General features: G+C 35.5%; 1 protein-coding gene across 1 annotated transcript; it reads left to right on the plus strand.

Annotated features, from left to right (window-relative positions):
- The first annotated feature begins 5,678 nt into the window (after positions 1-5,678).
- On the plus strand, positions 5,679-11,179 carry LOC138702263 (uncharacterized). The gene is made up of 2 exons (XM_069829846.1): positions 5,679-5,831; positions 10,295-11,179. Exons 1-2 carry the CDS (start codon positions 5,793-5,795, stop codon positions 11,177-11,179), a joined length of 924 nt encoding a protein of 307 aa, XP_069685947.1. The 5' UTR covers positions 5,679-5,792.
- Positions 11,180-12,516: the final 1,337 nt, after the last annotated feature.

The raw sequence follows: 12,516 nt of genomic DNA on the forward strand, positions 1-12,516 counted from the left end.
TAAATATAAATTTAGAAACATTTAATGGATCTATATATTCATATGCGGATGATACAGTAGTTATTTTCAGTGGTTTTTCTTGGCAGGAAGCATATAGAAATGCTAATATAGGTGCTAACATTGTTAAAAAATGGCTTAATTCCAACTTCCTTTCTTTAAATATATCTAAATCAACTTTAGTTCCTTTTTCGTTAACAGCTGCCAGTGTTCAAAATTTAAAATTTAGCGATAAATATAGACTAATAATACACAGTGAAAATTGTTTAGATCCCAAAAGTTGTAAATGTCCACCTTTGAAAGAAGCCACGTATGTGAAATATCTGGGTATCATTATTGATCAGAATTTAAAATGGCCTCATCACATTACTTATCTTTGTAAGAGGCTTCGTAAAACAATTTATAAATTCGTTAATCTTCGCTGCTACTTACCTATTAGAGTTTTACGAAATGTTTATTTGGCCATTATTCAGTCTATCATTCAATATGGTATAATTGTTTGGGGTGGAAGTACAAAAATTAATCTAGGTCCGTTAAATTTACTACAAAAACGAATAATTAAAATTTGTTTGAAGAAACGTTTCGATTATCCAACTAAATTAATTTATTCTGAATTTAATGTATTTAATATTGAACAAATTTATAAGTATACGCTGTTAAAATTTTATCATAAAAATCGTAATAAGTTTGTATTACAGACACACAATTATGACACAAGACGAATTATTAATTCAACATTAGTAGAACCTAAATGTCTCACATCTGCTGGTCTAAAGCATAGCATAAATTTTGGCCCTCGGTTGTACAATGCTTTAACTAAATTACACCCAGAACTTCTAACATGTAACCCACTAACATATAACAAGAAAATTAGAAACGTGTTAATATCTTCAATTTGATTAAATAAATTTATAGCCTATGTGTATGAATTAATCAACCTATATTATATTTGTATTCTATAATTTTGAAATATATATTAATCCTACTTTTCACGTGCGATATTATTCTTCTCTAGTGTTAATATTATATTATATACTTAATTCCATTGCCGCTGTAATTATATTTTAGTTTCTATTTTATTTTACTTATTTATTTATATTATTATTATTATTTTTTATTTTAATATTATATCTGAACTGCGACCGAGCACGAGCGCTGCTCATTCGGTCTCAAATTTTGTTAATACTACTGTATCTTCTTTTTATATTGCTTGTATTATTTTATTTGTATTTCTCTTTGTTTGTTTTTGTAATTATATTTCTTTATTCTGTATATTTGAATTTAAATAAATAAATAAATTAAATAAATCATGTAATTTAATTTGAGAATTTCATTTGGATATGTTTTTGTGTGTCTCAACACATAACTCAATTCCAGAATACACATATTCTTTGACTCCACATTACACTACACAAACACGCCCCCACAGGAAACAAAACAAAAGGCGCCAAGACCAGCAACAACCAGTTCTGATGATGGCCAATAGCAGGCTGATACATGTTAACAAGGTAATATAAAATTTAACACAAGAAAGACAAATAATACGTTTTCCGAAGTGATAGTGTTAAAAGTTGTGTAATCGAGATATATAAATATTGTTACTTTTACTGTCATATCCATTGTAACTGCGAGTGTACTACTACTACTACTACTACTACTACTACTACTATTGCTACTGATACTATCCGTCCCAGGAGCCTGTGGAGTAACTTCGCGCATATGGGGGCGCAGTCTATCTGTGCCTGAGTGCATTGCGGGCAGCATCAGCTCGAGGCGGCTAAGGGTTAAGATGCTCGTGGTAGAAGGTAAAGTAGAGTTCAGATAGAAATTATGCTTCGTTCAAGCAATACCTCCCCCTTAGAGCTGTCATTGGTCCTAGCTCTCGACCACATATAATTTGCTCAGACGTCTTGTTTCGTCTTTCTACTCCACAGATTCCTGGGACGGACCATAATACCACAACCACCACAATACTGGTACCATATCAGACACTAACACAACAGCTACTGCTACTAGACCTACTACTGTCGCCACTATAAGGAGATATACTACCTTAGTATTGAATGTAGTCTACACTTGTGGAGTAACGCTTAGCGAGTCTGACCACGAAACCAGGTGGCCCGGGATCGAATCCAGATCGGGGCAAGTTACCTGGTTGAGGTTTTTTCCGAGGTTTTCATTCAACCCAGTATGAGCAAATGCTGAGAGTAACTATTGGTGTTGGACCCCGGATTCATTTCACCGGCATTGTCACCTTCATCCCATTCAGACGCTAAATAATCTGAGATGTTGATGCAGCGTCGTAAAATAACTCATAAAAAAGGGTTGAATATAGGCCTTCGGATAATTTTTCTTATTACTATTAAAACCATTGCATCTACCGTCATTACTTGCATTAATAGTACAACTATTACTATTATCACAATTGAAGATCTACCCAGAATAAGGATGTAACGAACAAAACTATAATTCATGTTTCAGAACGAAAAATCATTTCAGGGAGATATTTTGCTAGGCCTATATTTCCTACCACAGCCATTTGACTGATCAAGGATACAAGTTCATTCGGCTATTGAATGTAATCATTTATTGTTATAAATAAATGCTTCAAAATTATTTTTGCCACTGAATCACTTATTTAATTAATTTGATGTTACATCCTTTTTTCCGCGAAGGTCTTCAATTATTTTCAATACTACTTTTCTAGTACTACCACCATCAAATTCTACAGTTGCTATTAGGGTAAAGTTGTCTATTTCCGTGATACCCCTAATCCCGTGATACTTTTTTTTAATTGAATGCCAGTCAAAGCTTTGACGTTCAACCATAGCGCCAGACATCTTTCTCGAAAGAGTGCATCTTTCGCATACTTTTGAGACATTGGTGAACTTCCTAGCAAGATACCCAGTCCTTTGATATTCAGTGGAAAAACGCATCACGGAATTAGGAGTATCACGGAATTAGGCAACTTTACCCTACCACTCCTACCACAATAGATCACCCATATAATACGTGGTATAAGTGGGCCTACGTTATTCACCTTTCTCCTACAATGTAGTACGTAGGGTAAAGATTAGTAATACTGTGGTACGAGTAATATTGTAATTTTACTGAGCGAGAGAAGGAACGGTTTTGTGCAGCAACAACTCGTCTACGAATATTTCCTTAATCGTTGACGCAAAAAACGATCAGTAAAACTGTAAGATGTTCTTAAAAAGAACTATCACAATATTACTCGTATCACAATATTACCAACCTCTACCCTATATGCAATACTAGACAGCTACTGCCACTACCGATACAACCGGGACTATTCAAAGATGTATTTTAAAGTGCAAAGTTTAGTGTCGATTTTGTGGTACAAACAATACAATATATTTGAAGCTAAGTGAAACCTAAATATTTTAGGAAAAATCAATTCTATCCATTCTCACTATCTCTCAGTCAGTAAACGATCTCAGAGTCTCTGACTAGTTTGGAATTGCCAGTCTCCTTTTTAAATTTTATTACACAGTCTGTGTAAGACTTGTCCACACTCAAAGGCGTAAAACTCGTCGTGTAGTATATAATCTGCTATTCATAGCTGTTAATATTTTATAAAGGAGAAGTTCTAAATGTGTCATCTTTGGCTTTGCTGTTAATCTACTTTGTGTATGTGTTTATCGAGTCCTAAATGCTGTTACATTGATATTATGTTGAGGATGTTTGGATATACTGTAAGTGTTAAAGTGCCGGGTGTGCTCCAGGCACTTGAAATATTTGTCGTACCAAATTAATTTTGAAGCTGGCTTCCTATCGCAAGTAATTTATGAGCCAGATGGCCCGCTCCAGACAATCACCTTTTGTCACTTTATTTTGAGTGCTTTGTACCTTCCTTTGGAGCTGACATAAACCAGAAGACAGGCTAAGACTAAGCTTGCTTACATTAGAGCTTTCTCATATTTCTACTTCACCCTAATGTCGTATGGAAAAAGAGAAAGTGACATCAATTATTTCATGATTCAATTAAATACCTTATTTTCTTATATTATAACAAACATGATTGTTAATATTCTGGTATGGTATTAATTAATTTATTTACTGTATTTGGTTTGCAAATAATTGTAACATAAAATATAATATAAACAGAAAAACTTTAGCTCGCCCCTGAAGAGTAGAACTCGTGCTCAGGGGCGGATTCCTGAATTGAAATTAAGAACCCATCTTGAGTCTTGCGTACACTACTTTTAACACTTTATTACAGAAGATTGATAAATGGGCAACTTACTAGTGTTATATATTTAAGCACGTGGGCTTACAGCTGTTTTGGTATGTACACCATCGTCAGAGCCTACTGGATCATAGCGTCATCTTGATATCGCTGCCTGTTGTAAGGGTGTATTTGTGTGTTGTAATGTGGAATCAAATAGTGAGTGTGTTCTGAAATTGTTCTGTGTGTTGAGAATTTGATTTGGGTGTGTTTTAGTGTGTCTGTAGATTTCATATTATTCTAATGTGTTGAGTTTTTGGTTTTTGGGTTGGATGTGTAGGATTTCCATGTCTACTTATGTTATTGTACTGGGTGTTCAGTTCAAAGTGTGTCATGGCTCGCTGTATGCCGTCATGTGGCTAGTCGATGAGCCTAGAGAATTCAATCTTCCTACACTTCCGAAGAGGTGTATTACTTATGTGCCAGAGAAGTTCGCTAGCAAGTACGGTATTCATTCTGAAGAGTACTTGCCGATACGTACGGTAACGCCGGTAGTGGCAGGAATGTGAACTGTTTCGAAACATGTACTGAGGTGAGTTTTTTCTTATGTCGGGATATGTGGAGAGGGTTAAGACGATTACTTACGTATTTATTGACATTAACTGCGACGGTCAACATGGAGACGGAGTGTCATATATAGAGGCATAACCAGATATGATTACCTATCTATCGAATTAATATTGTATTTAGAATTAATATTATATATTATTAATCTGTATTATGTTCATGGAACAAGCTGAGTCTAGTTGTATCAATATCACGAGGAAATGAAGTCGCCCGCATGAGTAGTCTGTAGTGCACGTGTATAAACAATCTTAAATCACGCGCAGAGGGCCACAATAACATTAACTCTCTCATCACAAGTAAGATGGTCAGAGTAAGCAGCACTCATGTGATAAACTTAAAAGATGTTATCCATACATGCCTACTATTGGCTATTGATGACCTCATGTTTAAAAATACATCTACCCCTAATTGGATGCTAATGACCTCATGGGGAGGTAATGACCATATGGTTCTGAATCTAATTGGCTGCCGATGACCTCATAGGGTGGAGTTTTTCATTTCCTCGGATAATATAAGCATGGAATTCATTACCAGAGGGGCCTTTTGCTACTGGGAGCTCTACAGTTGAGCTCAGTATCTGTATTTTGTATATATTATAATAAATATACTCTACAATTTCTTCGAGTCATCATTTCGGGACTTAGGTTCCGAACGAACCCTAACATTTATAGTTTATGTGACTACACCACATAAACCATCTTGGTGGCAGCGACGGTGTGATGATGATCGACATATTAACAACTAATTCATCGTAGAGGATATTCTTTTCAACACTTTGCTGTTTTCATCGATCCTGGTTGTTCCACGACGAAGAAGTTACAACAGCCCTAGCTGTGAGCCGGTTGTTCCTGCTTCAGCTCTTCCTCTTCGGGGTGCCCGTCACTCATCAAGGTTTCCGGCACTTCCAGCCGTTGGCGACCCGCGTAGCAGCCTCACTGGACGACTGCCCTGACAACCGAAGTCCGAGGATCCACGTTCGATGGGAGCGCGCCTTCGTTCAACAGTCACTAGTTACTGGGTGAGTTTTGTCTACTAGTTCCGAGGAACGTCGTCAATCCTTCATATATCTTCCTAAGATTATAGTATATTTCACAGAATACAAAGGGCCCGTTAGATCTACAACAATGGCAGAACCAAATAATTTGATACCTGAAAATGAAGAACGCATAGCACTTCTAGAAGAACAAATAGCAACTTTGTTAAGACAACGTCAAGTAACAAATGAATTCTCTATTACTGCAGCAGCTAAATTATTTGAGAAAGGTTTCTCAGGCGAACCTTCTACCTTAACTGAATTTATTGACAATGTAGAGGCAGCAGAATCACTTGTTCATGTTGATCAAAAACCTATTTTAGTAAAATACATTTTGGCCAAAATCACTGGTAATGCTAAACGTACTTTGAACATTCGTCCATCCACTATAACGTCTTGGGCTGAAATAAAAGAGAAACTTGAAACTCATTTTTCTGTTCAAAGAACTTTTGCTTACTATACTACTCAATTGTGTCAAGTGAAACAAAAACCCAATGAAAGCATAACTCAATGGGGGGCTAGAGTGGAACAGTTGATTCAAGCCACAATTGATAGTACTGCCCGTTTTACAACAGAGTGGAGTAATGCAGAGAAACAAGGAGGACAGAATATTATTATTAAACTAGGTAGAAATGTATTCATAAATGGAATTTTGCATGATGCAGTAAGAGAAGCAGTTAAAATGGTATCGGAGAAAATGTCATTGAAAGAGGTAATAGATAGAGCAGTCATTGAGGATTGTGACCGTAGGTCTAACGTAAAAATACAGGATAAGGGCATGAATGCCGTACAGAAACGTTTCCCACAGAACGTTCAAGGAAATAGGATTAAAAGAGAAAATGTTCACATGGTGGACACAAAGGGATGTTATAAATGCAATAAGATAGGACATTTCGCGAGGGAATGCTCCACACCAGTATGTGACTATTGCAAACGCATAGGGCACAATACAAGGGATTGTAGATCAAATAGGGGTGGTCTAGGAGGAAACCGAGGATCTTCCAGGGGAAGTAACTCAAGTCAGGGAAACTAGATGTCGACACACCTGAGCAGTCGAGGCTGTGTTGTTGTACTACGCAAGACTGTCAACAACAGCACGAATTTCTAATAAAGTTAGAAAATAAGGACATAAAGGGGATGTGCACTGCATTAATTGATACAGGCTCTGGTCTTTCATTCATACTAGCTGACAAAGTACATTCACATATTTCAATTAATGTTGAACCCATGGAAGTGAAGGGGATTACGGGTAAAACTATGAAAATAAAAGGATGGGTTGATATGGAAATAGCGGGAGTTAAGACAAAATTATATGTTATACCAAAATTACCAAATTCAAACATTCATATGATATTAGGTAGAGATTGGATAAGGCAATCCAATAATGAAAGAATTCCACAAACATACTTAATACCTAAAATGAGTGAAACTATTATCGCATTTCCTACCCAAGAAATAGGAGACAGATATTGTCCTAAACAACAACTTAATGACAAAGTGTATGTCGCGGAAGGTATAGTATCTTGCACGGATAATACATTTATGGTCTCTGTAATTAACTTGTCAGAAAGTGAAGAAACCATAACGGAAGTCCCAGTATTAGAGAAATTATTGTGCAATACTCATCTTAAACCGCTATATGGAAGCGACCGACTAAAACATTTACAGCAAACTATCAGACTAGCACACGTGAAAGAAGGGAAAGAGGAACTATTATCTTTATGTCAAGAATATAATGATATATTCAGATTGCCAGGAGATAGACTAACCGAAGTAAAAGGTTTGGCACATACTATTCCAACTCCTCATATTAATCCGCATAAACCTCTGACATTAAAGAATTATAGGTTACCAAAAGCCCATCAGGATGAAGTACAAAAACAAGTAGAAATTATGTTAGAACAGGACATAATCAAACCAAGTCAAAGTCCATGGAATTTTCCACTGTTAGTAGTACCGAAGAAAATAGATGCGTCGGGGAAAAGAAAATGGCGTATCTGTGTTGACTTTAGACAATTAAATAACGAGACGATAGGGGATAGTTTCCCACTGCCAAATATTCAAGATATTTTAGATAAATTAGGAAGGGCACGATACTTTTCTGCCTTAGATTGTGCCAGTGGATATTGGCAAATTCCTTTAGCAAAGGAAGATCAGTGCAAAACAGCATTTAGTACAACTAGCGGACACTTTGAATTTAAGAGAATGCCGTTTGGATTAAAATCGGCTCCAGCCACATTCCAACGCTTCATGAATACTATTCTCTCACATATGATAGGGACACGTTGTTTTGTTTATGTAGATGATTTAATAATAGCTGGAGAAACATTAGAGGAACATCATACACGATTGCGATCTGTGTTTGACCTATTCCGACAGTATCAAGTTCAGATAGAGCCAGACAAATGCGAATTTCTGAAAGAAGAATTAAAATATTTGGGACATATTATAACCAAGGAAGGGATTAGCCCTGATAATGATAAAGTAAAAGTAATTCAAGAATTCCCTACACCCAAGAATGCTAAAGATGTAAAGTCGTTTTTAGGACTAGCTGGGTATTATCGAAAATTTATAGTGAATTTTAGTAAAATTTCCAAATCTTTAAATGATCTGTTAAAGAAAGGTAAATCATGGCAATGGTCTGAAGAAGAAGAGAAGAGTTTTCAAAGACTGAAACGAGCACTATCGGAAGCTCCCGTTCTTCAATTTCCTGATTTTACAAAACCATTTGTATTAACTACGGATGCTAGTAACGTGGCAATAGGAGCTATCTTAAGTCAAGGAATAATTGGAAAAGATAAACCGATAGCTTATGCATCTAGGACCTTGAATGGAGCAGAATTAAATTATAGCACAACAGATAAAGAGTTATTAGCCATAATATGGGCTTGTAAACATTTTCGACCATATTTGTTAGGGACTAAATTTACATTAGTAACTGATCATCAGCCCTTAAAATGGATGATGAACGTAAAAGATCCAGGTTCAAGAATATTACGATGGAGGCTTTTGTTAGAGGAATATGACTTTGAAGTCATTCACAAAGCAGGAAAGAGAAATGTGAATGCCGATTGTTTGAGTAGACTAACTTTCAATGTAGATGTAGAAAGGAAAACTTTGGAAATGGATGAGGACAGAAAATACAGAATAATGAAAGAACTTCACGAATGTCCTATTGGTGGTCATCAAGGAGTGCAAAGGACTTATGAACGAATTAAGTTATATTGTAGTTGGCCTGATATGTTAAAAGACATTACTAACTATATTAGAAACTGTAAAACATGTCAAGTAAATAAAACACAACAGGTTATTCCTAAGGCACCAATGCAAATAACAGACACTCCAGAAAACGTTTGGGATAAAATAGCACTAGATATTGTGGGTCCTTTAACACAATCACTGGACGGTAATAAATATATATTAACATGTCAGGACATGTTAAGTAAATATATTATAGCAGTACCTATGATAGACATGACAGTAGAATCTGTAACTCAAGCCTTTGTAAATAATATAATTTTACAATTTGGAATATGTCATGTAATTTTAACAGACCAAGGAAGCCAGTTCATGAGTAAGGTATTTCATGAAATATGTAAACTTCTTAAAATTGATAAAATTCATACCAGTGCATATCACCCTGAGTCAAATGGAAGTCTCGAAAGAGCTCACAAGGTGTTGGTCGAATATTTAAGGTGTTATTGTACTAAGAAACAGGATGAATGGGACAAGTGGTTGCCATTCGCAGTATTTACTTACAATACTACGCCCCATAGTAGTACGAAATATACCCCCTATGAAGTAATGTACGGAAGGATAGCAAATATCCCAGGGAAGTTACAGAAAAAGGCAGGGATTCTGTATAACTATGATGATTTTGTTGCAACGTTTAAACAGAGAATGAGAATAACATGGCAAGAAGCCAGAGAGTTATTAATCCAGAGTAAGGAACATAGAGTTCAAGAATTCAATGGGGAACAAAAGGAAATAAAGATAACAGTAGGCATGAAGGTCTACGTTAGGAAAGAAAACAGGAAAAAATTGGATCCTTTGTGGGAGGGACCATACGAAGTAATGGGTTTACAAGGAGTAAACGTAGAACTGTGTAAAATAGGTGGAACAGGTCGTAAGAGATCTATAGTGCATATTAACAGAGTAAAAATATGCAAAGAATGAGATAATGGGACCATATGAAGTAATGGGTTTACAAGGAGTAAACGTGGAACTGTGTAAAATAGGTGGAACAGGTCGTAAGAGGTCTATAGTGAATATTAACAGAGTAAAAATATGTAAAGAATAAGATAATGGGACCATATGAAGTAAGGGGTTTACAAGGAGTAAACGTGGAACTGTGTAAAATAGGTGGAACAGGTCGTAAGAGGTCTATAGTACATATTAACAGAGTAACAATAGTAAAGAATAAGACAATGTTGTTTTGTTTGTTGCAGAGCATCATGCTGATGACTCTCTATATAGCAATGATTCTAGGATACATAGGAGTAAGTGAAGGTATTAGAATACAGAATGACGAAATTTCAGGACAAACAGGTTTATATTTTAATCATGTAAATGATGTGTGGTTTACGCCATACTCTTGGGACGTAATCACGTACGTAGATTTAAAATCTGTGCAACATTTGTATGACACATTGCAAAAGGGCATTACAAGATTAGAACAAGAATGTAAAGCCATAAAGGATTTTACATGGTTTCATAAAACCGATTGTGAGCAAGGGTTGACTGACATAAGATCAAGAAAGTTTGGTGTCCAACAATTAAAAGTCACTCTAGATGAAATTATTGGTCCTAACCAGCAGAGACGCAAAAGATCAATGTTAGGTTTTGTAGGAGAAACATTTCGTATTTTGTTTGGAACCGCAACAGAAGCTGAAATTGAAACCTATAAAAGTAAAATGGATCAAATGCAGGCGGAACAATTAAAGTTTTTGCAATTAAGCTCAGATCAATTAACAATACTGAAGTCTAGTTTGATCAGTATCAACGAAACAGTCACGGAAGTAACGTTAAATGAGAAAGAAATAATAAAGAATTTTGAGACAGTTACTAATACATGGGGAGAGAAATGGAAAGAAACGTTACATGAAAATGACGTGATAACCAAAATTAATTTGATAATTAAACATATAGAATTAGGATATCATGATTGCTTTGAGTATTACACATTGCTAATAACAATGGTAGTAAATGGAAGACAAGGAATCATTCAGCCGCAGGTAATAACTTACGTAAAAATTAAGAATCTTTTGGCTAATGCAGTTCCCCCAGAATTGCAATTACCACCTTTTTCAAACGATCAGGTTGTAAAGGAATAACGTCAGTTGGAATGATATTTCCAATAAAACATGAAGTAATGAACCACTCAACAACAGACATTATTCCTCTTGTACCAATGGATATAGATTGTTGTCTCACTAAAATGGAAGAAGAGGTTATTCCAAAAATAAAAATGTCACTTCCTTATCCAAATATCCTTTCATCAACCTCAGACTTTAAGTACATGGGAATAAGAATAGATGACATTCAACAACAAATTAAAAAGGAGGAAGATAAAATAGAATATCAATCATTCTGGTATTCATACTCTACTTGGTTTTACTGTAGTACTGTGTTTGGAATTAGTATTGCATTATGCTTGTGTTGTTGTTGTTGTTGTTGTTCTAGTTGTCGTAAATGTGGGTTATGGTTATTCAGATATTGTAATTGGCAAGATGCAATTAGGGACTGTAAGAAAGGTTGTTCATCATGCTGCAGGCCTATTATAATTAAAAATCAACAGTATGGACAAAAGACTACTGTTTGTCAAAATGATTCATATACTAGTTCGGAAGATGAACATGAAAACATAAAATTAGAACTAATACCAAAATCAAAAAGACAAGACCCTCTAATAAAGCAACCAATTCGAAACGAAGAAGTATCAGAAATGTTAGAACAGATTAAAGCTCAATCATTAGAATCACTATCATCAAACACTCAGTCACGTAGGATGACAAAATCACTTCAAGATCCAATTCACTGGACAAAAAGAAAAGTTTAACTTCACAAAGATTGTAAAACTTTTAATAAGGAGGGGCGTGTCATATATAGAGGCATAACCAGATATGATTACCTATCTATCGAATTAATATTGTATTTAGAATTAATATTATATATTATTAATCTGTATTATGTTCATGGAACAAGCTGAGTCTAGTTGTATCAATATCACGAGGAAATGAAGTCGCCCGCATGAGTAGTCTGTAGTGCACGTGTATAAACAATCTTAAATCACGCGCAGAGGGCCACAATAACATTAACTCTCTCATCACAAGTAAGATGGTCAGAGTAAGCAGCACTCATGTGATAAACTTAAAAGATGTTATCCATACATGCCTACTATTGGCTATTGATGACCTCATGGTTAAAAATACATCTACCCCTAATTGGATGCTAATGACCTCATGGGGAGGTAATGACCATATGGTTCTGAATCTAATTGGCTGCCGATGACCTCATAGGGTGGAGTTTTTCATTTCCTCGGATAATATAAGCATGGAATTCATTACCAGAGGGGCCTTTTGCTACTGGGAGCTCTACAGTTGAGCTCAGTATCTGTATTTTGTATATATTATAATAAATATACTCTACAATTTCTTCGAGTCATCATTTC

Source organism: Periplaneta americana, chromosome 6 (genome assembly GCF_040183065.1).
Source record: "Periplaneta americana isolate PAMFEO1 chromosome 6, P.americana_PAMFEO1_priV1, whole genome shotgun sequence".
Taxonomy (NCBI): Eukaryota; Metazoa; Arthropoda; class Insecta; order Blattodea; family Blattidae; genus Periplaneta; species Periplaneta americana.